The 26,114-nt window shown below is 37.3% G+C and overlaps 3 protein-coding genes across 3 annotated transcripts; all 3 read right to left on the bottom strand.

Annotated features, from left to right (window-relative positions):
• Positions 1-175: 175 nt before the first annotated feature.
• chchd4b (coiled-coil-helix-coiled-coil-helix domain containing 4b) lies at positions 176-2,972 on the bottom strand. Its single transcript, XM_048199382.1, has 3 exons — positions 2,709-2,972; positions 1,099-1,197; positions 176-990 (listed from the first exon to the last, which is right to left on the bottom strand). The coding sequence occupies exons 1-3, from the start codon at positions 2,728-2,730 to the stop codon at positions 665-667; spliced, it is 447 nt and encodes a 148-aa protein (XP_048055339.1). The 5' UTR covers positions 2,731-2,972; the 3' UTR covers positions 176-664.
• Positions 2,973-3,408: 436 nt separating this feature from the next.
• Positions 3,409-8,716, bottom strand: sec61a1 (SEC61 translocon subunit alpha 1). Its single transcript, XM_048199381.1, has 12 exons — positions 8,564-8,716; positions 7,590-7,657; positions 7,421-7,486; positions 7,216-7,294; positions 6,601-6,732; positions 6,413-6,522; positions 6,111-6,264; positions 5,872-6,032; positions 5,263-5,460; positions 4,894-5,085; positions 4,734-4,810; positions 3,409-4,637 (listed from the first exon to the last, which is right to left on the bottom strand). The coding sequence occupies exons 1-12, from the start codon at positions 8,568-8,570 to the stop codon at positions 4,451-4,453; spliced, it is 1,431 nt and encodes a 476-aa protein (XP_048055338.1). The 5' UTR covers positions 8,571-8,716; the 3' UTR covers positions 3,409-4,450.
• Positions 8,717-15,880: 7,164 nt separating this feature from the next.
• Positions 15,881-21,330, bottom strand: ip6k2b (inositol hexakisphosphate kinase 2b). The gene is made up of 5 exons (XM_048199383.1): positions 20,812-21,330; positions 18,966-19,182; positions 18,415-18,563; positions 18,098-18,273; positions 15,881-17,327 (listed from the first exon to the last, which is right to left on the bottom strand). Exons 1-5 carry the CDS (start codon positions 21,032-21,034, stop codon positions 16,800-16,802), a joined length of 1,293 nt encoding a protein of 430 aa, XP_048055340.1. The 5' UTR covers positions 21,035-21,330; the 3' UTR covers positions 15,881-16,799.
• Between the last annotated feature and the right edge of the window lie 4,784 nt (positions 21,331-26,114).

Consider the following 26,114-nt stretch of genomic DNA (forward strand, 5'->3'; position numbering starts at 1 on the left):
GTCATGTGGAACACAAAACATGTTAGGCAATGTGTTTTGAGTCTCATCTTTTTTATATAATCTCAAACTTTTGGTCCCTCTATGAATGTTGTCTAACTTTTCTTGATATTACTTTGATACCATTTGACTAAAGCACAGTTACATACATATATTCTTAAATGGACAAACCATATAATTGATGTGTCTATAATCTTTAATCAAAATATGATTTCACATTTTACACGCAAATGCTTGTAATCATTCAAGCACCATGTTTGACACACCGTCTCAGTAGATTTAAAATCACACACGTAATACATGTCAATATGTAACAAAGTTACACTTTAAGATGTTTGTTTGAACAAAATAGAAAAAAATGAAAAAGAATAAAAAATAAAAGAAATAACACAGAATTCAAACCATGATGGGTTTATAAAAATCATATCTCCCAGAAGACAAAGTTTTTCAAACATACTTTACATGCTTTATTTCTCACCATTTTTTTAATATCAGGATATTATTTAACCTGATCTAAAATATATTGTCCATGTAATGTTACTTTCTACATTTATGTAAACATTGTCCCCTTCTCCCTTTTAATGTCTCATCTTAAAAATAGATATAAATAAATTTTTTGTAAAAATAATATGTGGAATAAGTGATGGAGTTTGGTTGCTCTACAGTTTTAAGTAGTTATTGGCAACTGTGAAGGCAGAGGATCTGACTCTTCACTTGTGCTGAAGTCAGAGATAGAAGGGGAATCTTTCTGCTCTGAATCTGGCCCAGGATTTGCAGTTTGTAGATCATCTTCCTGAGGGAACAGTTCAGGATGTTGACGAAAACACTCCTGCATGCTTCTAAACTCCTCCAGACAGTCTGAGCCCTTCAACTCTTCTTGACTTAAGTGGAAGCAGGTGAACGCTGACTTAAACTGCTCTCCACATACTCCACTTGCCATCCCTCCTAAACACGGACAGTCCCAGTTTATCTCACCACTCGGCAAGATGAGACCTGAATACAAAGAGATAGTGAGGTAGATATAAAGTTAATACATTTTTAAACTGAATCTAAAGAAGAATTTCTTTCGATCCAATATAATTTACAGATTAGCTAACTAACCTTTTTCTGCATGATCCTCATCTGCATCCTCATCAACTAGTTTTACAGTGCTAGGAATTTCATGCTCTTCCTTGGTAACAAATATAACTTGGTCCTTCCCTGTAAAGAGTTAATGAAGACAATTAATATTTAGTTATTGTGTAAATAGGTAATAAATAATAATTTAATAAAAATAAAAAATAAAATAAGTAATAAGTAATATACAGTACAGTCCAAAAGTTTGGAACCACTAAGATTTTTAATGTTTTTAAAAGAAGTTTCATCTGCTCACCAAGGCTACATTTATTTAATTAAAAATACAGTAAAAAACAGTAATATTGTGAAATATTATTACAATTTAAAATAACTGTTTTCTATTTGAATATATTTCACAAAGTAATTTATTCCTGTGATGGCAAAGCTGAATTTCCAGCATCATTACTCCAGTCTTCAGTGTCACATGATCCTTCAGAAATCATTCTAATATGCTGATCTGCTGCTCAAGAAACATTTAATGTGTACAATTGTACAAAATATTTGTGTACAATATTTTTTTTCAGGATTATTTGATGAATAGAAAGTTCAAAAGAACAGTGTTTATCTGAAATCTAATCTTTTGTAACATTATAAATGTCTTTACTGCCACTTTTGATTGATTTAATGCATCCTTGCTGAAGAAAAGTATTCATTTCTTTAATTTCTTTTCAAAAAAATAAAAATAAAAATTCTTACTGACCTCAAACTTTTGAACGGTAGTCTATAATGCTACAGAAGCTTTGTATTTCAGATAAATGCTGTTATTTTGAACTTTCTATTCATCTTAGGAATCCTGAAAAAAAAAAGAACACAACTGTTTTCAACATTGAAAATAATCATAAATGTTTATTGAGCAGCAAATCAGCATATTAGAATGATTTCTGAAGGATCATGTGACACTGAAGACTGGAGTAATGATGCTGAAAATTCAGCTTTGCATCACAGGAATAAATTACTTTGTCAAATATATTTAAATAGTACACAGTTATTTTAAATTGTAATAATATTTCACAATATTACTGTTTTTTACTGTATTTTTAATTAAATAAATTTAGCCTTGGTGAGCAGACGAAACTTCTTTTAAAAACATTAAAAATCTTAGTGGTTCCAAACTTTTGGACTGTACTGTATATTTCATATCGCTGGTTAATAATAATGTTTAAAACACTTTTTTAAATAAATAAGTTGTGGTAAACTACTTCCAAGGTGAATATTCAGATGTACACATGGTGATTTCCCCATCACGCAATTTTTTTTTTTTTTTTTTTACATTTAATTGTTAAATTTATTTTGGTGTGGTCAATAATGTGTGTTGTGAGCTGCTATTACTAGCATAGATGCCCTTTTAGAAAATCTTTCAATTTATATATTATATTCTTGAAATAAAAATAAAACAATAATAAAACATTTTTTAGTGTAGCACCAGTAGGTAAAAATAAAATAATCGAGAAGGTCATTGCTATCACTTTCGTCTTATAGCTAGATTTATGTTTCACAGATATTACTTAAACTAAATGAACAAAGAGACAATCATGTAGATAAACAGTTTTGCTCCGCGTGAAAATGTAAAAATATTAAAAATTACTCTGTATTACCTTCCCCGTTGATTGCAGTCATTTTTTTACATATAAATTGTAAAGTAAATTTAGTAGAAAAATGCAGCACTTGCGCTGATTTTACGGCGCTTTGTTATCAATATTTTGCAGTATCAAAGTGCCCGGTTCACCAGCATCGATCAACCGCTATCTATTCTAAAGACTTGAAGGAACTTTGATCTGTCCTATCCTTCCTCCTGTCAATCTTATCCCACATGCCGCTTTCAACCAACCCAGGTCATCGAATCAAATATCATGACGTCATAAACAGTAGACGAGGGCCCCAAATGTTTGCCTCTCAGAATGCCTGCAAAAAAAATAAACCCTTTTTCTTTCTTTTTTAAAAACAAAAAAACATTTTACTGTAATTGTTGTGAAACTTACAGGGAGCCTATGAAATGAACAGTACTCTTAAATATGAATAAACAACAAAGTCATTAACACTTAAACTCTGAAAACCCATCAGCTCTTGGCCTAACTTCAGAAAAGGAAAAAGCCATAAACAATATTGTACTTGAGTTTCCTGAAATATGGCATTTCTCTTTCAGTTAAATATAGCGAACACAATCCAGAGGGTGTATGAGGTACTTTAAAAAATTTTACAGAAACCTGCTTATTTTAATATGTCAAATGCCAAAAGTCATGTTTAATCATTAAAGGTCTATTTAGACATTCTCATAGTTACAAAGGAAACACAATCTTATCTCCCAAAAATGAGTTTTTATTGAGAATGATCAGTCTTTGCTGAATATATTTGTTCGGAACATTTCTTTTTACATAGTCCAAAAAGAAAAAAACAAAACAGAAAATGGGTCTATTTTACATTGTTGCACACTGCATTAAATGTCATATATACAGACACCCAATGATACAGTAAAAAGGGCTTAATTGTGAAAGTAAACAGACTTTAGGTGTAACCAGTTGTTTGCCAATGAAGCTCTCAGTGATGTATTCTGAACAAAAGGATTCCAGCGTTGATGAGTACACACACAAAACAAACAAAACACCATTGGTGCCACAATGTGTATTGCATTTCCTCGGTTGCGATGCTGCCTTGTTTAGAATTGACAAACTATTCTGCTGACTGGAAACCAAGTACCTCTGTTTGGTTCTCAGATCTCTAGTCATAACTAACCATCACAATTTATGATTAATTATGGTATGAAGAGTTATAAAGATCTTTACACTAAACAATAGCTATTATGGACGAAAAAATGCCTGTTAGCTTTGCATACAAGACCGATATGACTGACAAACAGACGTAACAGAGATAGTTTGTGTGTGGAGACAAAATTGGCAGTGTTGAGTAAATCACTCACCCAACATTAGCAATACTTTCTGAAAAATCCTTTTACCAGGCATAACTTGGATCAGACAGGAAATAAAGAAAAGGGCGAATGAAGGGATACATGGAGACGGAGGAAGGACAGACTGAGGAGAAGGGAACATTTCTGATTATTCCTAGTCAGAGCTCACAGAGTCCATCTTTACTGTCCCATCCATGAAGTTCAGTTTCGTCACTGAATTTTAGAAACGCGTTGCCACTCCTGACAAATAGGAGAACACACTCGGCCTGAACTAAAGCCTAAGAACACATTCTCCCAAAACAGCACTCGTGACAGACCATTTTGAATGCTCAAATCACACCAAAATAAAAATAAAATGACAACAACAATCATAAAATAATAAAAGTGTTTTGTAAGATGTCAGCAAGTATGTGTGTGATTTGTGAGTGTCATTGTTTAGAATAGTAGCGCTCCCATGCTGCCGACTTCACTCTGTTCCTTAACAAATATCTCAAAGTACTGATAGATGATGGTAACGGCCAATAGGATTCCTGTTCCAGAGCCGATGGCACCCAGGAAGTCAGCCATTACCGAAAGGCCTCCGATACATAGTCCACCAAATGCAGCGGCTGTGGGGATGTACCTGAATAACAGAAAGAAAAAGCGTGAGGTTAATGAAGGTCCTGATAATCAAGTATTTACAAGCTGAGCTTACAGAGCAAGTGTGTTTACAGCTCACCTGTTGAGTTCATGAACCATGGAGGTCTCTCTGTGTCCCCTCATTACCATCTGCTGTTCTTTCAGCTGCTTGGCCACCTAAAACACACATACACACATTACAACTTCATATCAAATGATCAAATACAGTGTTGATAAATAAACAAGAGCTAATGTCTCACATCTTTGGCAGATGATCCAGAAACTTCAATCCAGGTCTTAGAAAAGAAGGCACAGGATCCCAGCATGAATACAATGTAGATCACTGCATGGACTGGGTCATCAAGCACAGAACCAAACGACTCCGGAGGAGACAGATAGTAACACAGACCGCCTACAGGGTAAGCACGAGCCGGACCACCAGATGATGTATCCTACAAAAAAAAAAAAAAAAAAAAAAAAAAAAAAAAGATTATAGGAAGGTTCTCTCTTCTATATCTGTTTCTGGACTGTATCCTATAAAACATGCCCTGAATTAGCAATATACATTTAGTCTCAAGTGCAATACATGGTACACTACAAAAAAAAAAAAAAGCATTGGTGACACTTACAGACCAAGTTCCCAGGAGGTTGACCAGGAAGTTGCCGCTAAAGCGGGTGGAGAGCATCTGAGAGATGACGTAAAGGTTAGAAACCAGAGCAGACTGCAGGATGATGGGAATATTGGAGGTGTAGAACAGCTTGATGGGATATGTGTTGTACTGGCCACGGTAACGTGCAGACTTGATGGGCAGGTCGACTCTGAAGCCCTGTACAAAACAATTTGAATAAATTTTAAAGTACTTCATGGGCATGACTGTGTTTATGTACAATTTTGCCAAAGCATTATACAAAACAAGTAATGACAAGAAATATACAATATTAAAGTAACATAATATTGTTAAAATAAGGAGCTAAAATAAGGTTAAGATAATATACAAACACATACACACAAGTACTTAAACATTTATCAAGATATTATGAAAAAAAAAAAAAGAGACATATGTATAGTCATATTTATCAAGAAATTGATTCTAAGAGTGTGCAGCTAAAAACAAATTTTACTGCAATTAAATATAAACTCACTTCATTATTAAATAAAAAGTCTTACATGTTTTGGATCTAATCACTTTGCAACAAAAAAATAAATAAATAAATAAAATCATAATAAAAAACCTTACCTGGAAGTATATGACAACAGCAAAGACGAAGACTGTTGCAATGAGGTTCATGAGGTTGGGCAGGTTCTGTCTGTAGAAGGCCTCTCTCAGGGCTCGTACTTTATCAGTACGAGTGGCCAACAGGTGGAACAGCGCAATAATGGCTCCTTCAAACTCAGTACCTGAATATGCACAAATGAAAATCAGTCTACATCACCAAAGAATGATTTAAAACATGATGCTGTGTCCTGAACTCATACCTCTGCCTGTGTTGACTGTGGTTGGGCTGAATGCCTTCCACACGATTGTCTCACAGATGTTTGTGGCGATGAAGAGTGAGATACCAGAGCCCAAACCGTAACCTTTCTGCAGCAACTCATCCAGCAGCAACACGATCAGACCGGCCACAAACAACTACAGGAACGATACACAGATTTAATCAAGTCTCTTATTCATTTACAAACTCTCCAATTACAAATCACATAGATAAATGACTCAAGAAAAGCCTCTCCATTTGACATAAAATACACATTTTTCATGCTTTTTTATTTTTTATTTTTACCTGAATGATGATCAGCAGACAGATGCCAGCACCCATCTCTGAAGGGTCTCCATACATTCCAGTCATGACGTACACAATAGCCTGGCCAATGGTGATGATCATACCAAACACTGAAAAAACATTTTAAAAAATGTCATTACTGTCATTATAATCATAATGATAACTGTAATCCTTAAAACAAATCTTACATTTCTGAGCTCCATTGAAAAGCGCTCTGTCTTTAGGTGTGTCTCCAACTTCAATGATTTTAGCTCCAGCCAGCAGCTGCATGATCAGACCAGAGGTCACAATGGGAGAGATACCCAACTCCATCAAAGTACCTGAAAGGCACAGTCATTAATAAAATGTACAATCCCCAATACCTTACATCATGAGGACACCACAGAACCTACAAAACATTGTTGAGCATTGATGAAAATAGACAAAACTGCTTTTACTCAAGCTTGGTAAAAGTTACACTACAGTCAATGTTTGGGCACATTTTAAATGAATTTGAAAGAATTCTCTTCTATTCCCATGATGGCAAAGCTAAATTTTCAGCAGCCATTACCCCAGTCTTCAGTGTCACATTCTAATTTGCCGATTTTCCACTCAAGAAACATTTCTTTCAATTTAATGCATCCTTGCTTAATTTAAAAAGTATTAATTTCTCTCTTGACCCCAAACTTTTGAACAGCAGTATATATTACATGCTTTAATAAACTAGCTATAAATATGGTTATTGTATAGCAATAATATCAACTGTGAACTGAACACTGCAAACTACAATACAATCATAATCATAAGTACAGAAACAGACTTACCTCTGTTGGAGGCCAAGATGACTCTCATCCAGTAGAATGGATCTGCAGAGTCTGAAGACATGATCCCAAAGAGCGGGATCTGAGAGAGGGAGAACAACAGTACATTTCATGAGCTCTAAACCTTTTGTACACTTAACATATCTCATCACTAAAGCATGAGCAAGTGCTTATGTGGATTTTTCATACCTTGACAAATCCAACTTACCTGGCAGCAAACAAGAAAGATGAACAATGTGATGGCAGTCCATAGCACCTTTTCTCTGAACTGGATCTGATAGACAAGCATAAGAATAGGTTTAAAATGCAGATTTTTAACATGTATTATCTAATAAAAACATAACACCACATGATATATGTTGTGTACAATGTTATACCTTTCTTTCTGGTTTCTGGATTTCCGGTAAAACCGCACAAAATGGTTTTATTACCTCCAAGAACTTAACTAGAAATGGAAGAACATGAGAAATGTTACACAATAAAACATGTATTTGGTACCACACAATTAAATTTCACTAAATGCAACATAACTTCTAGACCATATTCCTGCCTTTCATTTCAACACCTCAATATGAGGCAAGAATTGTTGAAATGTTTAGAGGCTGTAATATGAGCTATGTAATGTATGTAATCTATGTAATGTTAAGCTACATAGAACAACATAGGGAGATGCTGTCTAATCTAAAGCGTCGTCATCGTTACACTGTAAAGCTAAAACTCACATTTTCGACCTTTTATACAATATAATACTTAAAGTACATCTCTCACAGGAGATAAGACTTAATAACACAACGATTTCTTTGAATTTGTGTAATGCGTATTTATGAAGTGACGTTTAATTATCAAATTAAACACAATTAGATTCATGACTGTTAGCTAGCCTAGGTAATATCTGACCGCTTCCCTCTGGTTTGGCAATCCAACAAAACTCTAAACAAGTTGTTGTGCCAATATTTGCCATTAAATATCTTCTAATAGATATTTGATGGAGTCCTTTACAATTTTGTTGCAATACAAAACCACGGAGATGTGTAAAGAAAGTAGCTAACAGGCTAACGCTAGCTGTCCGCAACCATTCAATCACCAGAATAGCAATTTGAATGATAATTTACATACGAATCACAACCAAACAAAGATGATCGAGAAGCATTTTACTTGCAGTAAAAGACAGATACAAATAAATATAAAAAAAGTAAACGAATGGGATACCAATCTCTCAGGTCCCAATCAAAGGAAGCGGTCTGGCTAGCATGCTAATGATGCTAACAGAACTAGAGTGTGATATAACAGCAGAATTACATTAATTAACTCTATTAAACATACGAGAAACGCTTCAAAACCCTTTACTTACTCGCCATGGTGACGGTGCCCTGAAATCACGGTCACTATCTTAAGTCCCAGTGAGCTGTAAACGGATAGTCCAGCGCTGCCGGTGCGCTTCGCCGCCCGGTTAAGAGAGAAAGACAGAAGCGAGAGAACTGAAGGGAGGAGTGCGCGTTAGAGACACGTCAACACTACACAGACGCTACTACACGTCAGATAAACAGCGAGACGCGGTTGATCTTCTGTTTCACATCTTGTGATTTGATCAAGTGGCCGCTGTGTGTGTGTGTGTGTCTTTGTAGAAGAATTTCACTTCTATTTTTCACTTCTATGTTATGTTCCCCTACAAAGTAAAGAAAATATAATAATGTTCAAAGTTAACTTAACTAACTGTTAAAGTGGTTAAATTAGCATTTAAAGTGTTTGTTTTTTATTTAATGTTAATTAATTTAAATAAAATGAGTTTAGTTTAAATAGAATAGCAGTATTTAAATCATTATTATCTCATTAAGAATTTACATTATTGTGACAAAAAAGGACTGTATTTTTTATGAAGAAGAAAGTTGAAAAGGAGGAACGCTAAACAATAAATTAAACTACCATAAACTTCCGGGTAAAAAGGCTTGAGCCTCAATGTATCCAAAGCAAATGAATTGCCACTTGGAATATGTTAATTATTTGTATTTTTATAGATACACGAGTTTCCACTTTAGTATTTGTAAAATCAAATTCTGCTCTTATACAATTGATTATATTGAAGCTGCGAGGCCAAATCGAGAGGCTGTCATTAACGTTATTCACTGTTTTAGGTCTTGTTTTCAGCTTACTTTGTGACATGATATAGTGGAAGCTATGAATAAATTAAATTTAGTCAAATCCAATAAAATTAGAGGAGCAGTTTTCGCTTTCGATCAGTGGGTGTCATAGAACCATTAGTTTAAAGTTAAAATAAATTAATAATTCTCTGTTCCACAGTTTATTTCTCTAACCACCAGAGGGCTCCATGTACTCAGCAAAATAGATGCTTGTCTATGGCTAGTATTTTCTGACATTTTTTCAGGCGTATATACACTCACTGAGCATCACATTGCAAGAGATGAGTATGTTTTAGTAAGAGGTAATATCTGCCGCTTGGAATTCATTTCAGATGCATTTTTACTCTTATATCACTGATTATACAGCTACAGTCTACCATCAAAGTAGTTAATGTCTACAGAGGAGCTAAACTCATGCTAAATGTGCAGTTATTATTAATTGAATATTACAAATATATTTCTATAAAATATTACATAATATAAAACAGGAATTCACTATGGTACTTTTCTGCCACCACATTTTAAAATTCTCCAGTATTTTTTGTCCATTCTGTGGCATATTTGGTCAATTCTGACCATGGTTATTTCAAAAATATTACCTGTTGTGGATATTTTTGCCTTTACTGTGCTTGTGTGTGAATGGTGATGGTGTTTTGATGTTGAAGTGATCCTAATACAATACAAATACATGCTACATAGTACTTTAGCGCAGATATTTTACCCTCTCAAACAGATGCACAGGGTTTTGTCTATTTTTAGAAACAGCCATGAGGATTTCATCCACTGCAATTCTGCTCTGCTTTGGCTGCATTTTGCAAGTAACGCAGAGCTGTTGCTGTCCGAACACACACACAATGAATGCTGAACAGTGGACAGTTTTGTCCATTGCTGTTACGTAACAAAATTTGCCCTTAGAGGACAACATCACAAGGTATCTCTGTCATTTCTGTATGCCTTTTCTCTCTGTTTCTTCTTTCATACAGACTCAGACTATCACATTCCAGATATTGACACATTAAATCACGATTTAATTAACCTGCCAGACAATATCAAACTTTATTTGGTCAGAGACCTACTGTCTTAAAATGTCAAAGGTCACTGACTGATGTTGTCAACAGTATAGTCTCAGTCTTAACATCTCCATGGCAGACAGCCATTTGTGGTTTCTATAACCTGTTTACGTGTTACATGCATTTGTGAATATGAGTGTCATTTTCAATAGGAGAGACTACAGATGATAAAATGTTATAAGAAACAAACTTGGAGAGACAGTCTGAGTACTGAGAAGTGTTAATATCAGGTCACTCTCAGCCTTTGCAACAATAGCGAGAATTCTTATGATAAGAGGTTATCTCTTAACCTGTAACTGACTTTCTTATCCATAATACATTACAATAAGAGCATGGCATGTGTGAGACACAATAAACTGTCAAAACTTATGTAAGACGTTGATTTGGATCCAGACAGGATGAATACTTTGAGTTTTATTATTATCATTTTATTCCAGTCATAATTCAGTTTTGATATCTGATATTTTTCTGTCAGTGTAAGTCATTCTTATGAATAGGACAATTTCCAAATGAATCATGGATTTATGAATGATTTTACATACGATTTACACAAATTTCCATATACAAGTCTCACTTTCTCCTTAAGGAATGTGTGGCGTGTGGTGGTCACACCCTTTCCTTTTCCACGGTGTGTGTGTTTTACAGAGGGGGAAAGGGTGTAACTGCCGCACGCCGCATGCTAACACAGCCATGCTATTCTCAGAAGGATTTCCAGTATGGATTTCATCATACTCCATGTCTCCTCTGATAAGTGGGAAGGTTGTGATGTCACGGGGGTTTTGATGTCATCTGATGTCATGTGTGTCACATCAGTGTCATGTGAGAGGCAGTTGGGTAATAGGATCCTGTAAACACCTACACACCTATACATACATTCATGTATAAACACAAAAGTGGTCAATACAATCTGTCAGTTTCTTCGAAAGCCTCTACAGTTCTGTTTTAAAGTGAAAAACATATCAGATAAAAATTCAGAAGTAATGCGGAGACCCTAATTGTCTTTCGCCACCAGTTCTACTGGGAAAATCAGTAGTAAACCGTTTTGGATTATACCAGATTATTCCAGATTATAGGCCGCCATAGCCTCTGTTGTTTTACATGACACACACACAGCAGTCAGCTCTCTGTGGGACTTGCTGTGTGTGATGATTCACTAGTGAAACATTTGGACGTCATTTAGCCTTTGTCAATTGTGTTAGTCATAAAACAAAACTATAAGTCACTGTTTCATGTAAATAGTGAGGAACCTTAGTTATGGAAAAAAGGAAGAGAATCAGTTCTGGACATTATGAAAGTTATCATACACAGCACTAATAACCTCAATCTCAGACTAATTGGGGTCATTAGATTAAATTAAATTAAATTAAATTAAATTTGCTATAGTCATCTGAAACATCAGGGATCAGCCCAACAACAATAACAAAACATACTAATATATATGAATGTGTGTTCTCTGCTCTGTTGGTGATGTTGTATACTTTGCCCATAATGTTTGTCAGCAGTTTAATGAACTTTGCCCTGTAGAACTGAATGTTCTTCATCACAGTTAGATTAAATAACTCTCTCTTCTGCTCTATTCTCCCATTCTCTTTACCCCAAATAATATACATCTATGTCTCCCTCCCATTTTTATGTCACTCTCATGCTATCATTCTGTCTTTATGCATCTTTATTATTTTATTCACATTAGTGGAACGGGTATAGGCAATAAACACCTGTCTGCTGTTCTGTGTTCTGTTTAATCATTATCTCAGAGTGTCCAGCTAAATGTACTATGAATAAAGGGCTTACATACATTCTTAAAGTCTTAGTACGAAAGTACATAAAAGGAACAAGTTAAAAATACAACCTTATCTGGGACACAGATAATGGGAGTATGTAGGAAAGAAGTCTAGCTTAAAGTTAAAGTGCTTCACTATTCCTGTGGCCTTTGTTGATAAGGATGGACAAGCCAATTAATTAGATAATCAGATAATGAACATGTTATGTAAGTGTCGTGATAGCACATAACATAGCCCCAAAAGAATGAGAGGAAACGACTGCATGTCTGACTCCACGTACATCTCATCATTCAGCCTAATGAGGTTTCATTATGTAACTTAAAGGAATAGTACACCCAAAATTAATGTCATTATTTACTTATTCCAGACCTGTGGTATGTGATTTTTATTCTATGACATACAAGTCTTATAGACTTGCCTTTATGGTGTTTATACATATACACTAGAAGATAGAGGCCATATCTTCCGTTATGTAATACTAATACACACACACACACACACACACACACACACATATATATATATATATATATATATATATATATATATATATATATATATATATATATATATATGTATGTATGTATGTGTGTGTGTGGGTGTGTGTGTGTGTATACAGTATCTCACAGAAGTGAGTACACCCCTCACATTTTTGTAAATATTTTATTATATCTTTTCATGTGACAACACTGAAGAAATGAAATTTTGCTACAATGTAAAATAGTGTGTGTACAGCTTGTATAACAGTGTAAAATTGCTGTCCCCTCAAAATAAACACACAGCCATTAATGTCTAAACCGCTGGCCACAAAAGTGAGTACACCCCTAAGTAAAAATGTCAAAATTGGGCCCAATTAGCCATTTTCTCTCCCCGGTGTCATGCGACTCATTAGTGTTACAAGGTCTCAGGTGTGAATGGGGAGCAGGTGTGTTAAATTTGGTGTTGTCCCTCTCACTCTCTCATACTGGTCACTGGAAGTTCAACATGGCACCTCATGGCAAAGAACTCTCTGAGGATCTGAAAAAAAGAATTGTTGCTCTTCATAAAGATGGTGTAGGCTATAAGAAGATTGCCAAGACCCTGAAACTGAGCTGCAGTACGGTGGCCAACACCTAACAGCGGTTTAACAGGACAGGTTCCACTCAGAACAGGCCTCGCCATGGTCGAACAAAGAAGTTGAGTGCACATGCTCAGCGTCATATCCAGCGGTTGTGTTTGGGAAATAGACGTATGAGTGCTGCCTTCCAGCATTGCTGCAGAGGTTGAAGGGGTGGGGGGTCAGCCTGTCAGTGCTAAGACCATACACCGCACACTGCATCAAATTGGTCTGTCCTCAAAGTCCTCTTCTAAAGATGGTGCACAAGAAAGCCCGCAAACAGTTTGCTGAAGACGAGCAGACTAAGGACATGGATTACTGGAACCATGTCTTGTGGTCTGATGAGACCAAGATAGACTTATTTGGTTTAGATGGTGTCAAACAGGCGGAAACCAGGTGAGGAGTACAAAGACAAATGTGTCTTGCCTACAGTCAGGCATGGTGGTAGGAGTGTCATGGTCTGGGGCTGCATGAGTGCTGCCGGCACTGGGGAGCTACAGTTCATTGAGGGAACCATGAATGAGCAGAGCATGATCCCCTCCCTTCGGAGACTGGGCCACAGGGCAGTATTCCAACATGATAACGACCCCAAACACACCTCCAAGACGACCACTGCCTTGCTAAAGAAGCTGAGGGTAAAGATGATGGACTGGCCAAGCATGTCTCCAGACCTAAACCCTATTGAGCATCTGTGGGGCATCCTCAAATGGAAGGTGGAGGAGCGCAAGGTCTCTAACATCTGCCGGCTCCGTGATGTCATCATGGAGGAGTGGAAGAGGACTGCACTGGCAACCTGTGAAGCTCTGGTGAACTCCATGCCCAAGAGGGTTAAGGCAGTGCTGGAAAATAATGGTGGTCACACAAAATATTGACACTTTGGACATTTTCACTTAGGGGTATACTCACTTTTGTGGCCAGCAGTTTAGACATTAATGGCTGTGTGTTGAGTTATTTTGAGGGGACAGCAAATTTACACTGTTATACAAGCTGTACACTCACTATTTTACATTATAGCAAAAAGTTATTTCTTCAGTGTCGTCACATGAAAAGATATAATAAAATATTTACAAAAATGTGAGGGGTGTACTCACTTCTGTGAGATACTGTATATATACTGTATACACACACACACAGTATTACATAACAGGGAAGATATGGCCTCTATCTTCTAGTCTGTTTGTGCTCATTTTCAGCTTATGCCCCAAAACCTTTCTGGGTTTTTGGGCCAAATACAATCACATTATGCATCTAGCTAAAAATACAGAGATGGTTGCCATAGTAATCCATCATTATTACAAAAACCCATGCTCAAAGCAACAGATGAGGAGAAGGGATGTCACTGGAGCTGTAAAAAGATAATATTCATGCAGAAAGCACACAAATGTTCAAAAAAAATCCAACCACTTTAGTCACAGCCAACATAACATTACACTCTAATGTCAGCAATTACAACTAGACTAAATTATACTGAAAGTACTTAATTCCCGTAACTCAAGACTTTAAAGACATCTAGAAGTTTTCAATTACATTTCTGTGGAGAATGTATATATAAATGTGAAGAAAAGTGGATAGTACTATTTAAGGCATTCAAAGTAATTTGAGTAATCAGACGTTTCCTGTTTCGAGGGAAAATGTAGCAATCATATGACGTTCTGCTATTTGGCATTTTCCGTCTACACTCTCTTTGGGTGACTCTTGTACAGCGTTCCATGTATATTTTCCACTTAGTGTTTATTACCTGGCAATATTTTTACGTTTCAAACCAACCGCTCTCTTTCAGACGGCATTCACATAATGACCTGATTCGAAACGTGGCAATAGTGTTTCCCATTTACAAGTACTTTTCCGTCATTTAGAATGTAATCCAGAGCTTTACTCAGGAATGTGAGAGCTAGAACAGCTGAGACAGTCACAGACTGCGCCAAGGCCACTAGAGGACAAACATATATGGTGAATGACCCACAAAACATGACATCTACTAACATATTCCATGGCCTTACTCAAGAGAGGTTACATAAGTGTTACTGTTTGTAACACACAAACAGTCTTCATGTACGTAGTTCTAACATACAATCCAGCCCAAATCCCCCCACACTCCTGCGCAAATACATCCACAAATAACAGGCTTAGAGAGTGCTTGCAGAAAGCTTTTAGTGAAAGGTTTAGCAAATCGGTAATATGCCTATAAAGCAACAGCGAGTTGTACATCTGGTGACTGAATCCAGTCAGATGAAAGCGATGCTGCTTATTTATAATTTAGAAAGCCTTTCACTGTGCTATATCTCATATCAAGACCTGCATTTGAACCATGTTCTCTGACCAGGGTCTGAACCTACTGCACAAGTACATTGTTGTTTACACATTAGTAGCCACAGTCTTCGACCAAATTTAATCTGCCTTTGGAGGACTTGCTGCTTGGCTATTTGTATCAAGTAAACAAACATTTGCGCTAACCAGAGAGCTAATATTATTTGGCTTTTGGTACTTTGTAGTTGTTTAATTGAGTCTAATGTCAAAGAGGACATGCTGTAATCTTATTTTGTACAAAAACAAACACACAGACAAATAACAGACTTCAAAATATACCACAACAAAACAGATTTCTCTTTATTTTGTTTCATCATGTCAAAAACAGAGAAAACCATGACATAAAAATCATTTCTCTACCTATATCACTTACAACATACGGTAGAACTAAAGGATGGAATGTCACATTTCCATTCACGCCTGATAGAAATATTCTTATAAATAAATAGGGTTCTCTTTAAAGTCTCTGGAGTGAGGATGCTAATCTTCAACACATGGCTATGGAATGAAGAGGATCCAAGACACTGAAATATATTTAAATGTCCAAGAGAAAAAGTCTTTTATGATAAGGAATGTGAAAAGGACTATGCAAATTCCCTTTTCCACAAACCCATCATTCCCTACAAGTACAGAGTAAGTCTCTTCCCTTGAGTCCTGCAGGGTCCTGCTTAGTATTTCTAAAGCACCTTTGTGTATGTTGCTAAGTTGCTTGTCATATCAGTTTATGATTGTGCTACGGTTGCTACAAATCCACCTCTCTTCAAAGGTGTGTAGAACATCAGTTTTTGCTAACGTCTTTGTATAAAATGTCTCTTTTAATGCAAGCGACAGCTTATTTCTTTTATCTTTTATAGATGATGGAACAAAAGATACAGGAGCAGATGAGATGTCACAGAAACTCATCTACTGCCGCCCATCTGCGATTCAGGGCAAGCAGAAACAACAGGCGTGGAGAAGGACCGCACTCCATCACCTCAGCGAGAAATTACAAAACAGTTCAGTCCATTCAGCTCCTGAAGGATTCTAGGAATTCAGGATTTTCCTTTGACCCTTGCCTACATAACTGCTCCCCGCTAGGGCTTTGAAAAAGCAGAGCGGGGCGAGCTAAGCGTGAACTTTAACCCCTGATGGCATGTTCAGGGTGCCCACGGTAAGCCTGGCACGGCAGATGCGCGGTAAGATGTCGCACAAGCGTTTAGTCGTTGCTGTGCTCCTCAAGCTGAGACAGAATGCTGATGAGATTCTGTAGGCCGAAGATGTAGCCGCTGTCTCCACCCTCGTGAACGATGCCATCCTCTCCGTAATCGCGGCACGTTGTGTGGGCGAAATCGATCATTCGAACATCCACCATCGGCGAAACGCTGCTGGAGTGATCGTGACGCCCTCCGTAGGCTCCCTCTTCGTCATCGTCCTCATCTTCATCGTCATCCTCCTCATCTTCCTCCTCTCCTCCACGTGAGGGCCGCGATCGAGATGGGGCAGGGGGTGGAGCCCCGTCGTAGATGACGAGAAGAGAGGAAGAGAAGAAACGATAGCTCTCGCAGGCCTCCAGCACCGCTCTCATTTCTCTTAGTCTTTGCAGTACTGGGGTCAGAAGTTCCCTGCGCAGAACTCGGCCGTCGCTGAAGAACTGGCACAGAGCCTCTTTGAACCCGGCCAGACTCAGCTTACGCCCGTGATACTTATTCATGAATATCAGCTGCCCGGTAGCGTTGTGATACACCTATGAGGAGAAATACAGATCGGAATCAGAATTAGGGTTGTGCTAATCACTAAAATATTAAAAAGAACACATTGAATAAATAAGATAGACTTTTTTATATATATAATTTAGGTTTTGTATAAACCTGAAAATGTTTACTTGGTGATAATGACATTTTCATTCTCATTACACAGCTGACTTAAATCATTTTATTATGTGGGGAAAAAGAGAAAACAGAGTGATACTATAAACTAGGGATGCAACAATATATAAATAATAGAAAATGTAATAGAAAAAAAATAGAATAAAAATTATTTACAATTTTCGGAAGATATGAAAATTTTGGACTGTTTTGTATAATTAAAAAACAAAAAACATTATCAGTCATTTTAAAAGCTAAAAATAATGAATTTAGGCACAACATTATAATGTACAGTACTAATAAATAAATATCAATATTCATTTTGAGATTTAATAAAGATTTAATTTACCAGTGTTAAATTATTAGTTTTATTATTTATTTATTTTTAACTTTAAATGAGCATTAGATAACGTCAAAGGTAATGTAAAAATATGGGAAATGAGTATTTTACAATTCAAAATCTGACAAGATACTGTATATCCAATGTAGGCCAAAAATCAATAAGGTATTTCAATAATTTGCATCCCTACTACAACCATTAAACCAGCATGGCTATATACAAAATCAGTTGCCTGAACAACAGTGAACAATATTTTGTGTATACCGCAAAACATTTTTGGTGTGCACATGTATGTAGATGCGTAATTACCTGCATGCCACAGAGGCGTACACCAATAGAAGAGGAAGTGCTTTGTTGGCATTTACGAATCTGATTTGCTTTCTTCTCTTCAGAGGCATCGTCCCCATGCTGACGTGTTCCCATTTTCAGATCGAGAACGCACGGAACCCGGTACCGCCACGTTAGATTCTCCAGCAGAATAAATTCTAAGAGGGGTCTTGAGTCAAGGAGGAAATACTACAGGGTTGAATATGTTTGCATGTCGTATAATAAGATTTTGTGCTGGTATTCTTATCTAATCATTATACAGTGGTTATTTGCATGCGTCCACTCGTTAAAAAGGATACTGTGCTGGTTTCTGTGTTTGGAGTTCTCCTTCATCCTCTGTAGGTGTTGCTGGTGACACTGCAGACTCCAAGGGTTGTGTTTGATCTGAGGAACCACATTTCCTTTTTCCAGGCTGTAGTACAAAACCTCGGCCTTATCATCCCGATTACTGCAGAGATCAGAGGAGAAAGGGTTAACATCATGTGTGTATTTGTGTGTGCTAAACATTGAATTACATGATAAGGATCACAAACACAATTGTTTAGAAGTCTCTTTTGTTCACCAAGGTTGTATTTATTTAATCAAAAACTTTAAAACAGTAATATTGTGAAACAGTATTACAATTTAAAATAACTGTTTTCTATTTCAATATATGTTAAAATGTCATTTATTTCTGTGATGGATGATCGTTCAGTGTCACATGATCCTAATATGCTAATATTTGGTACTTAAGAAACATTTCTTATTATGAATGTTGAAAACATTTGTACTGCTTAATTATTTTTTTTTTGAATAAGTGATACATTTTTTCTTTAAAGAATAGAAAATTCAATCATGTGCCCTCCCTCACCTTTTGCCCTTCTCCTCTTTGCGGCTCTGTCTGGCTCTTTCGTTTTCCGGAAGCAGGCCTGATGGCTTCTTCTTCCCCCACTTAACAAGCTTATTCTTGGGCTCGCCGTCAACAGAGGGCTCCTTGTTTTCCAAATCAGCTGGATCACTGAGAATCGGGTATGCTATCAAACACAGATTCCCCTCCTCATCTTCCTCAAAACTCACCGACACCACACCTGAAGAAAGCACGAGGGAAAGAAAGAGATAAACAGAGACGATGAGTACACTGGACTTTGTGCTGACGCATAAACAACATATGATTCAAATACGATGAATCATATGATGATTAAAAAATGTAGCTCTTACCCAATCCGGCTTAAACTGTACTTTAATATGCATAAAACAAAATAAAAGCAGGGGTTTGAGAAGGGAATGTAATTGTGTACATAGTGAATATTCAGCACTGTCATGAAAATGTAAGAGTGTGGGAGAGTGTTTTGCATGCCTTCTAGTGCTAAGCAGAAAAAGACACACGAAAAACACAGGAGGCGAGAAGGTACAATTCAATGAGCTCTTTTATTACTACTCATTGGACAAACCATCTGCAAGATTCCCACATACAGATAAGAAGCATATGACAACTTCAGATTCTGAGTTTTACAGAAAATGTATCAAATGTATGAAATTTACAAACAGCAACAAATTGGAAAACTGCTTCGATACATTTGGAATACAGAGCAATACATAAAATACAAAGCAAAAAGATACATATACACAAGTAGCATGTGGCCCAATACATGATATATGCTAGTATCTCATTATAACCATAGATGGAACTAAGCATCACAGGGGGATTATGGGTAATTGAGTGGGGTAGGGGGTACAGACAGAAAAAGAAAGAGAACAGCAAAACCCTTTTCAACATTGAAGGGCATGATAAGCATTAAAACAAATACTTTTAATCACAAAACACAAGCTTTAACTACTGAAAGCTGTCTGTGGTGTTTGTGTGCAAGTATATGTGAAGGAGACCGCCAGGCACTAGGACCCTGCAGCCGCTCAACCTCTGCAGTCATGAAAGAAGGATGACATCAGTAGCACTGATGTCACGTCTCTGCACCAACGCTCATACACACTTTGCCTTACACTTGCTGAGTCAGAGGACATGTGTGGTTAGTCTCTCTTTGTGAGTTAGGCTTTATGGTAAGAAGTCAATATTTGTGCCCACGAGATGAGCATGTTAGAATGTAAGTATTGTAAGTATGCTCAAGCATGTGAGTGTGTGTGCGCACATTCTTTCCTATATGTCATCTTCTCTCTGCCTGACAGCTTTTTTTAGTCCTACACTGCTGCCCAGTCAAAGACACCGCCAAATACACTGTGAGAGATGCCAGAGTGTCTGTGCGTGAGTATGTTTAAATATATCAGACTAAAAGAACTGAACATGATATTCTATCTGATGCCATGAGCATAAATCCGAGTGTCAAAAAGTGTTATGAGAGTGTTCTTGTGTCATATCTCAATCCATCAATCCATTTTGTACCAATTAGTACATGTTTTTAAATCTATCAACATGTCTGACTATCTATGGCCACTTAAATGTCATTTTAAAAAAACTCAAGGGCCATCCAATCAGTTACCGCATATGAAAGTCTGTGTGGCCTTGTTATAGGAGTCACGCCGCACTGTTGGAAGTAAGTCAGTGTAACTTATTCATTCAAATTCATTAAAATGATGATTTAAAGCCCGTGTCAGAGTGAAAAAGAAAGCAAGATAGAGGAAGGAAGACTATGGCACACAATAGCACATAAACAAGATGTGCCTGATTGGTTGTAATGATCATATTCTGTTAAGTGTCCACTTACCTTTGTACTGTGGCGTGAATTTGCGGATCTCTGGTGGCAGGCTCTTGTAAAATTGGTGTTCTCTAGGTATTAGTGGTTTACAGATGGTCTGTTCCCCAAATCGCAGTACACAAGAGTGACCGCCGACTTGATGGACAAACGGTTCCAACATTACTCCTCCCTTCATCGCTCCTTTCCCTGGGTATCTACACCCCTCCATCAGCGCTTCTAAAGCCGGACTCATCTTCCGTACACATCCGTCTCTCTCAGGCTGATCTATCGCTGTCTATCTGTTTTGCTTTCTTTCTTCTCCGTCGTTCCCGTTTCCCTGGTGGCAGTTCAGGCACAAAAGGCTGAGAAAACCAAAAGAAGACAGAGAAAAAGAAAAATATTCCTGTTTTTTCTTCCTGTTAAAGGAATATGAAAATGGTAATCCAGAAGGAGATACGTTACAATAATGTTTTTTAATAAGCGTAGCAGTGTTGTTTGACACTGAGGACAGAATGTGAGAGTGCGTCTGTCCCTGTCTCTTCTGTAACTGAGCGATCTGTTCTAAGCAGGCAGGAAAATATCACAACAAGTCACATGGTTCCACCCCCCTCCTGAAACTCAGCCAATCAGAGCACAGCAGCTGTTGTCGGGTGGGAAGTGAGAAAGGGGAAACTGAACAAACAAAGGGAAAGGAAAGAGAGAGTGTGTGTGTGAGAGAGATATAGGTGGGGGGTTGTTGGTGTTAAAGACCAAAACAAAGAGATGAGAAACAAGGAAAGGAAAGGGAAAGCAATTTTATCCAGCTTGGCCAGGAAGCTGAGAAACTGTAGAAACTTGGAAAATGAAAATATAACCAGAAACTCCCAGTCTGTATTTACAACGGACATTGATGAGGATGCATTCCACTAGTCTTCAGAATAGTGGTTAATCAATACAGTTTTCTCAATGAATGATTCATAAAATTTTACATTTAGTCACCTTAGTATTTTGGTTACATCCTTGGAATTCACAATGTTTTAAAGCTTAAAGCCCACAGCATACTTCAGCTTTTTAAGAGTGCAGTAAGGTCTGCTTACAGGGTGTGTGAAAAATATTGATAAATATTGTCAAATATAGTGTATATAAATATAAATAATATATAAATTATTATGGAGAAAAACAGGAAAATTATTAATCTCCTTTTTACTGCATGTGTTCTTTTACACTATCAAATGGAGTATATTTTGAAAGGCTAGTTCATATGTATGCATATGCAAAGTGACTGAAGTAGACAAAAAAAACTGAAGTATACTTAGGGCATAAGTGCACAAAAATAGAGACTTTTTCAAAAATTCCCTGAATACCGCTTCTAGATAGTTCCGCCCCAAACTCACATTGGTTGATTCAACGAATATGTTAACGCGCAGTTAAAAAACTTGAGCTACAGAATAGACAAATTGCAATACGCAGGTTGAGTCTTCATTTCTATGTCCAGGTATACGTGACACAACACAAAATCAAACATTTGAAAGATAAAATACATGTTGCGCATGTCTTTTATCTCTCGGGTCAAGCGCACAAAGCTGAGGCCAACTGTAGTGTAATTAACGTATACTGCTGGACAAAGCTGCATTATTCTCATATAACCTAGTTCTGTTAGTCTGGCTTCGCAAAAACAAACTGGTACGAATTCAGTAAGACATTACAAATGAATGTTTTAGTCTGACTGAAATTTTTAGTGAAATACACTTAATGTTGCTGTTGGTTTCATGTAATGTTTTGATAGCACCACAGTGTTTAATGTACATCTCGTTCAGTGGCGTGTTTAGGTTATTGGGGGCCCTAAGCAAATCTCCGGGAGGGGACCCCAGTGAGCGTGTTCCGGGACAAATCCAAATGAAAACCTGCGGCTCGTGACGGCACATTGATGTTCTTAGACACGAAACGATCGGTTTGTGCGAGAAAACGAACAGTATTTATATCACAACGGCAGTGATGTCTCACGCATATACTTCAATGAGTGCTAGACATCACTTCCGCTGTCAGACCTCACTAAGCGAATGCTGAACGCAGTTGGACATAGTGGTGTATTAGAGGTAAAAAATGATATAAATACTGTTCGTTTTCTCGCACAAACCTATCGTTTCGTGTCTTAGGACATCAATGTGCCGTCACGAGCCGCAGGGTTTCATTTGGATTTGTCTGTGCAAGTTTATTGACTCTTATAAATTGTGTTACCATTGACTCGCATTATAAGACTGACAGACGGCAACGGTTGGAGTTAAAAATCATCATTTGTGTTCTACTGAAGAAACAAAGTCACCTACATCTTGGATGCCCTGGGGGTAAGCAGATAAACATCAAATTTTCATTTTTGGGTGAACTATCCCTTTAAAGAGCGCCAAATCAGTATTCTCACGCATTTTTAAGTGGAAATACGGAAATCCTTGACCTTTCCTAGTGGGTATAAGGCATATACCTGCGTATCATGTAGACTACAGCACTAAGGGAGAACTCGCGGGGGACCCCCAGGGCTCCGCCCAATTGCGTGCTTTGCGTGGTGGGTAAACGCTACTGATCTCATTGCCTCACTGCATTTTAAACTGAAAAAAGTATTGTAACTTTGAAAAACTACTGGGTACACACACACACACACACACTCAATACAATTCTCAATAAAGTCGCTCGATAATAAATCTAAGCCTAGCAGTGAGCAATACTGTAATTCAGTTTAAAAAGGAGACAGCAGGCAAGGCTGACGCACATGGTTACATAAACACGCACACATACCAACACATTAAATCATCCCTGAGGCCCTGGGACAACGAGATGACCAGACAACAAGACAACCATGCCTTTGCACACAAACCTCTGTGTACACAAATAAAGTAATTTTCCCTGTGCTACTTCCCCAGACTGGGATTAGTGTGTGTGATCAATGAGCACTGGGTGAGGACTCAATCCTAATCCAGAGCCATAAACACAGATTATAATGTTCATCTAGAAGCAATTGTTGGGTGATACACAATCATAAATGTAGCAGATCTAGACTTTTAGAGAAAATCATTTTTAATTGCATGCTTCACTTTAGTTTCACAAACTTTAAACCCTGACCCAAAAAGCCCTCACATAATCTGGGGCATATATTAAAACATAGAGATTATATATTGTTATTTTTCTATATATAACCTCAATGCATTAAAAATACATAACTGCCATCAATGATTACTTAAAATAATCCTCTTTGATTCACAAAGTTCGTCCAGTGTCTTTCAATGTAATGAGCTACTAGTGGTCTGTTGCCAGACCTGAACCCAACAGGATTGGACAAACTACTGGGTTTCGTTCGAGGCTTGATTTGGTTTTCTTCTTATAATGAATTAAAAACAAATACTAAAAATGACCATTCCGAAAATTACGAGCATCAAGCTTTGCATTTTGACAAGCACTTCTTACACAGCAACCTGTTTGAGTTGAGCGACAAGACCACCATTTCCCCACTCCACTAAAAATGCTTTGTAATCACTATGGTACTTCCAGCTCCACTCCATATTTTCCTTTTTCCATTCCCATTTAGCTGTTGAGAGAAACCTCCCTTGGAGCGATCCTGAAGCGAGAGAAAACACAGATGCGCGCCTATCTCTGTTACGGTCACGCCTGTCCCGGACTCCGTTCCTCCCTGTTCCACACCTGATCTCACTTCCCTCATCATCTCTCCCGCTCTCCCTGGATTCCCTGCACCTGTTCCTTGTCATCAGCACACCCTTTATGTTGGACTCATGCCCTGCACTCCTTGTCCGTTCTTGTTGTTCTATATGGTTTTGTCTAATGTGTTCTGCTCCTTCGTTGAATAAACCCGTGATCTGTAGAAGTCTGATTCCGACTCATCCCTGCTGCAGCTAGCTACACAATTGTAACAATCTCCAGGCAAAATTCACAAAGCTCATATACTTCTGGACTTCTGGTCTGGAAAGCCGTGAGCACAGGCGACTAGAGTGATACAAACTGTGAAATGTCCCAGAAAATATCAGCACTTTTGGAACGCGGCTTGAGATTAGACTACACATGCAGACCTCTATGAGCTGCAGGAATGGCAACCATTCAACCAGTGGATGGAGGGAGACTGTTTAATTGTGTGGTTGATGTTAAATATGGCGATTATAATCTTGGATCCAAATATAAGAATGTGACGCATCTGATAATGATGCATTCGAATAATTATGATTATGTGAGCGAGCTGCTATATCTAAAAGTGATTATGAAATATGTTGACACAAGGTCTTTGGTGTTCTTTACTTCGGCCAAACTATAATCCACAGACAATGAGAAACTAGGCCATTGAGCATGAGCCAGTGGGCATGGGGCTTTTTGGTAGAGGTCATGGTGTATGTGTGTAATGTTACTGGATATTAGCCTGGCACCCACAGAGGGTTCACACACTATTGTGGGTCCAGACAATACAAGCTGGCGCTTATGGAAACCAGCTTATGCAACCAGGAAAGGTCAACATGGACAAAGCCTCCAGATCTTCTTACGCCACCTATTCCTGCACTCCATTCATCCATGAATCTGTCTGAAACATTAAAGTAAAATGATAAATAAGTCACTCAGTCTTGATGACTAGGTTTGTGCATTTGAACGATAAAGAGACACCTTATGTAACATCGACAGACTGTTATAGAAAACCTGAGATCATTGAGAGAAGACACCCACATACAAATAAAGCAGCTCATTATAAACAGTCATTCTCATAATTTGCAGTTACAAAGGAAGAAGATTATGAAGAAAATATGAGTGGTACATGCCCCAAGCAAATTATGTCATCATGATGTTGTGGTTAGTTGCCAGGTCATTAAAATGAAATTGCTTCTGATGTTCAGAGTTTCTAGCTCATTGCTATGTGGTTGCTAAGGTGTTTGGGTTTTTACTAGGTAACTGTTGTTTTACCACATACTATGGTAATATGAAAATTTTAAGTACCATGGTCATTTGATACCATTAGTGTACCATGGTACTTCAAAAGTACTTTTTGTATAGTAACAGTCAAAAAAAAAAGTGATTGACATTTCTTTAAAACTATCTAACTCTCTAATTTAATTAAGTTATTTCATGAAATTAAAAAAAAAGGTAAAAAAAAAAAATGAAAACATACATCATGTTTGAAAAAAAAAAACATACTGATGCTGCTGTTCTAATAAGCCTATAATTATTTTAATGTTATGGCTGATATTTGATAAACGGCTTATATAAACAGCATTTTAAAATGAAAACGATCCTCGTCTATACTGGCGTTTCCACAGTATTTCATGAAACGATCTCCATCTACACTACATGACCGAAAACGTCACATTCAT

The sequence above is a fragment of the Megalobrama amblycephala genome, linkage group LG8 (assembly GCF_018812025.1).
Source record: "Megalobrama amblycephala isolate DHTTF-2021 linkage group LG8, ASM1881202v1, whole genome shotgun sequence".
Lineage (NCBI taxonomy): Eukaryota > Metazoa > Chordata > Actinopteri > Cypriniformes > Xenocyprididae > Megalobrama > Megalobrama amblycephala.

Bases quoted from the DNA above. Each gene is read 5' to 3' on its own strand.
- sec61a1 (XM_048199381.1), bottom strand. The intron at 7,487-7,589 runs GTATAACATTGT...CTTGTCTATCAG, and splicing joins TCCAGAAACCAGAAAGAAAG to ATCCAGTTCAGAGAAAAGGT. The intron at 4,638-4,733 runs GTGAGCTGTAAA...TCTGTTATTCAG, and splicing joins ATGGTTCATGAACTCAACAG to GTACATCCCCACAGCCGCTG.
- ip6k2b (XM_048199383.1), bottom strand. From the start codon at position 21,034: ATGAGTCCGGCTTTAGAAGCGCTGATGGAGGGGTGTAGATACCCAGGG. The intron at 19,183-20,811 runs GTAAGTGGACAC...TGCTTTCTTCAG, and splicing joins ATTCACGCCACAGTACAAAG to GTGTGGTGTCGGTGAGTTTT. The intron at 17,328-18,097 runs GTAATTACGCAT...TTCTCCTCATAG, and splicing joins TACGCCTCTGTGGCATGCAG to GTGTATCACAACGCTACCGG.
- chchd4b (XM_048199382.1), bottom strand. From the start codon at position 2,730: ATGACTGCAATCAACGGGGAAG. The intron at 1,198-2,708 runs GTAATACAGAGT...AACTCTTTACAG, and splicing joins GACTGCAATCAACGGGGAAG to GGAAGGACCAAGTTATATTT. The intron at 991-1,098 runs GTTAGTTAGCTA...CTTTGTATTCAG, and splicing joins TGAGGATCATGCAGAAAAAG to GTCTCATCTTGCCGAGTGGT.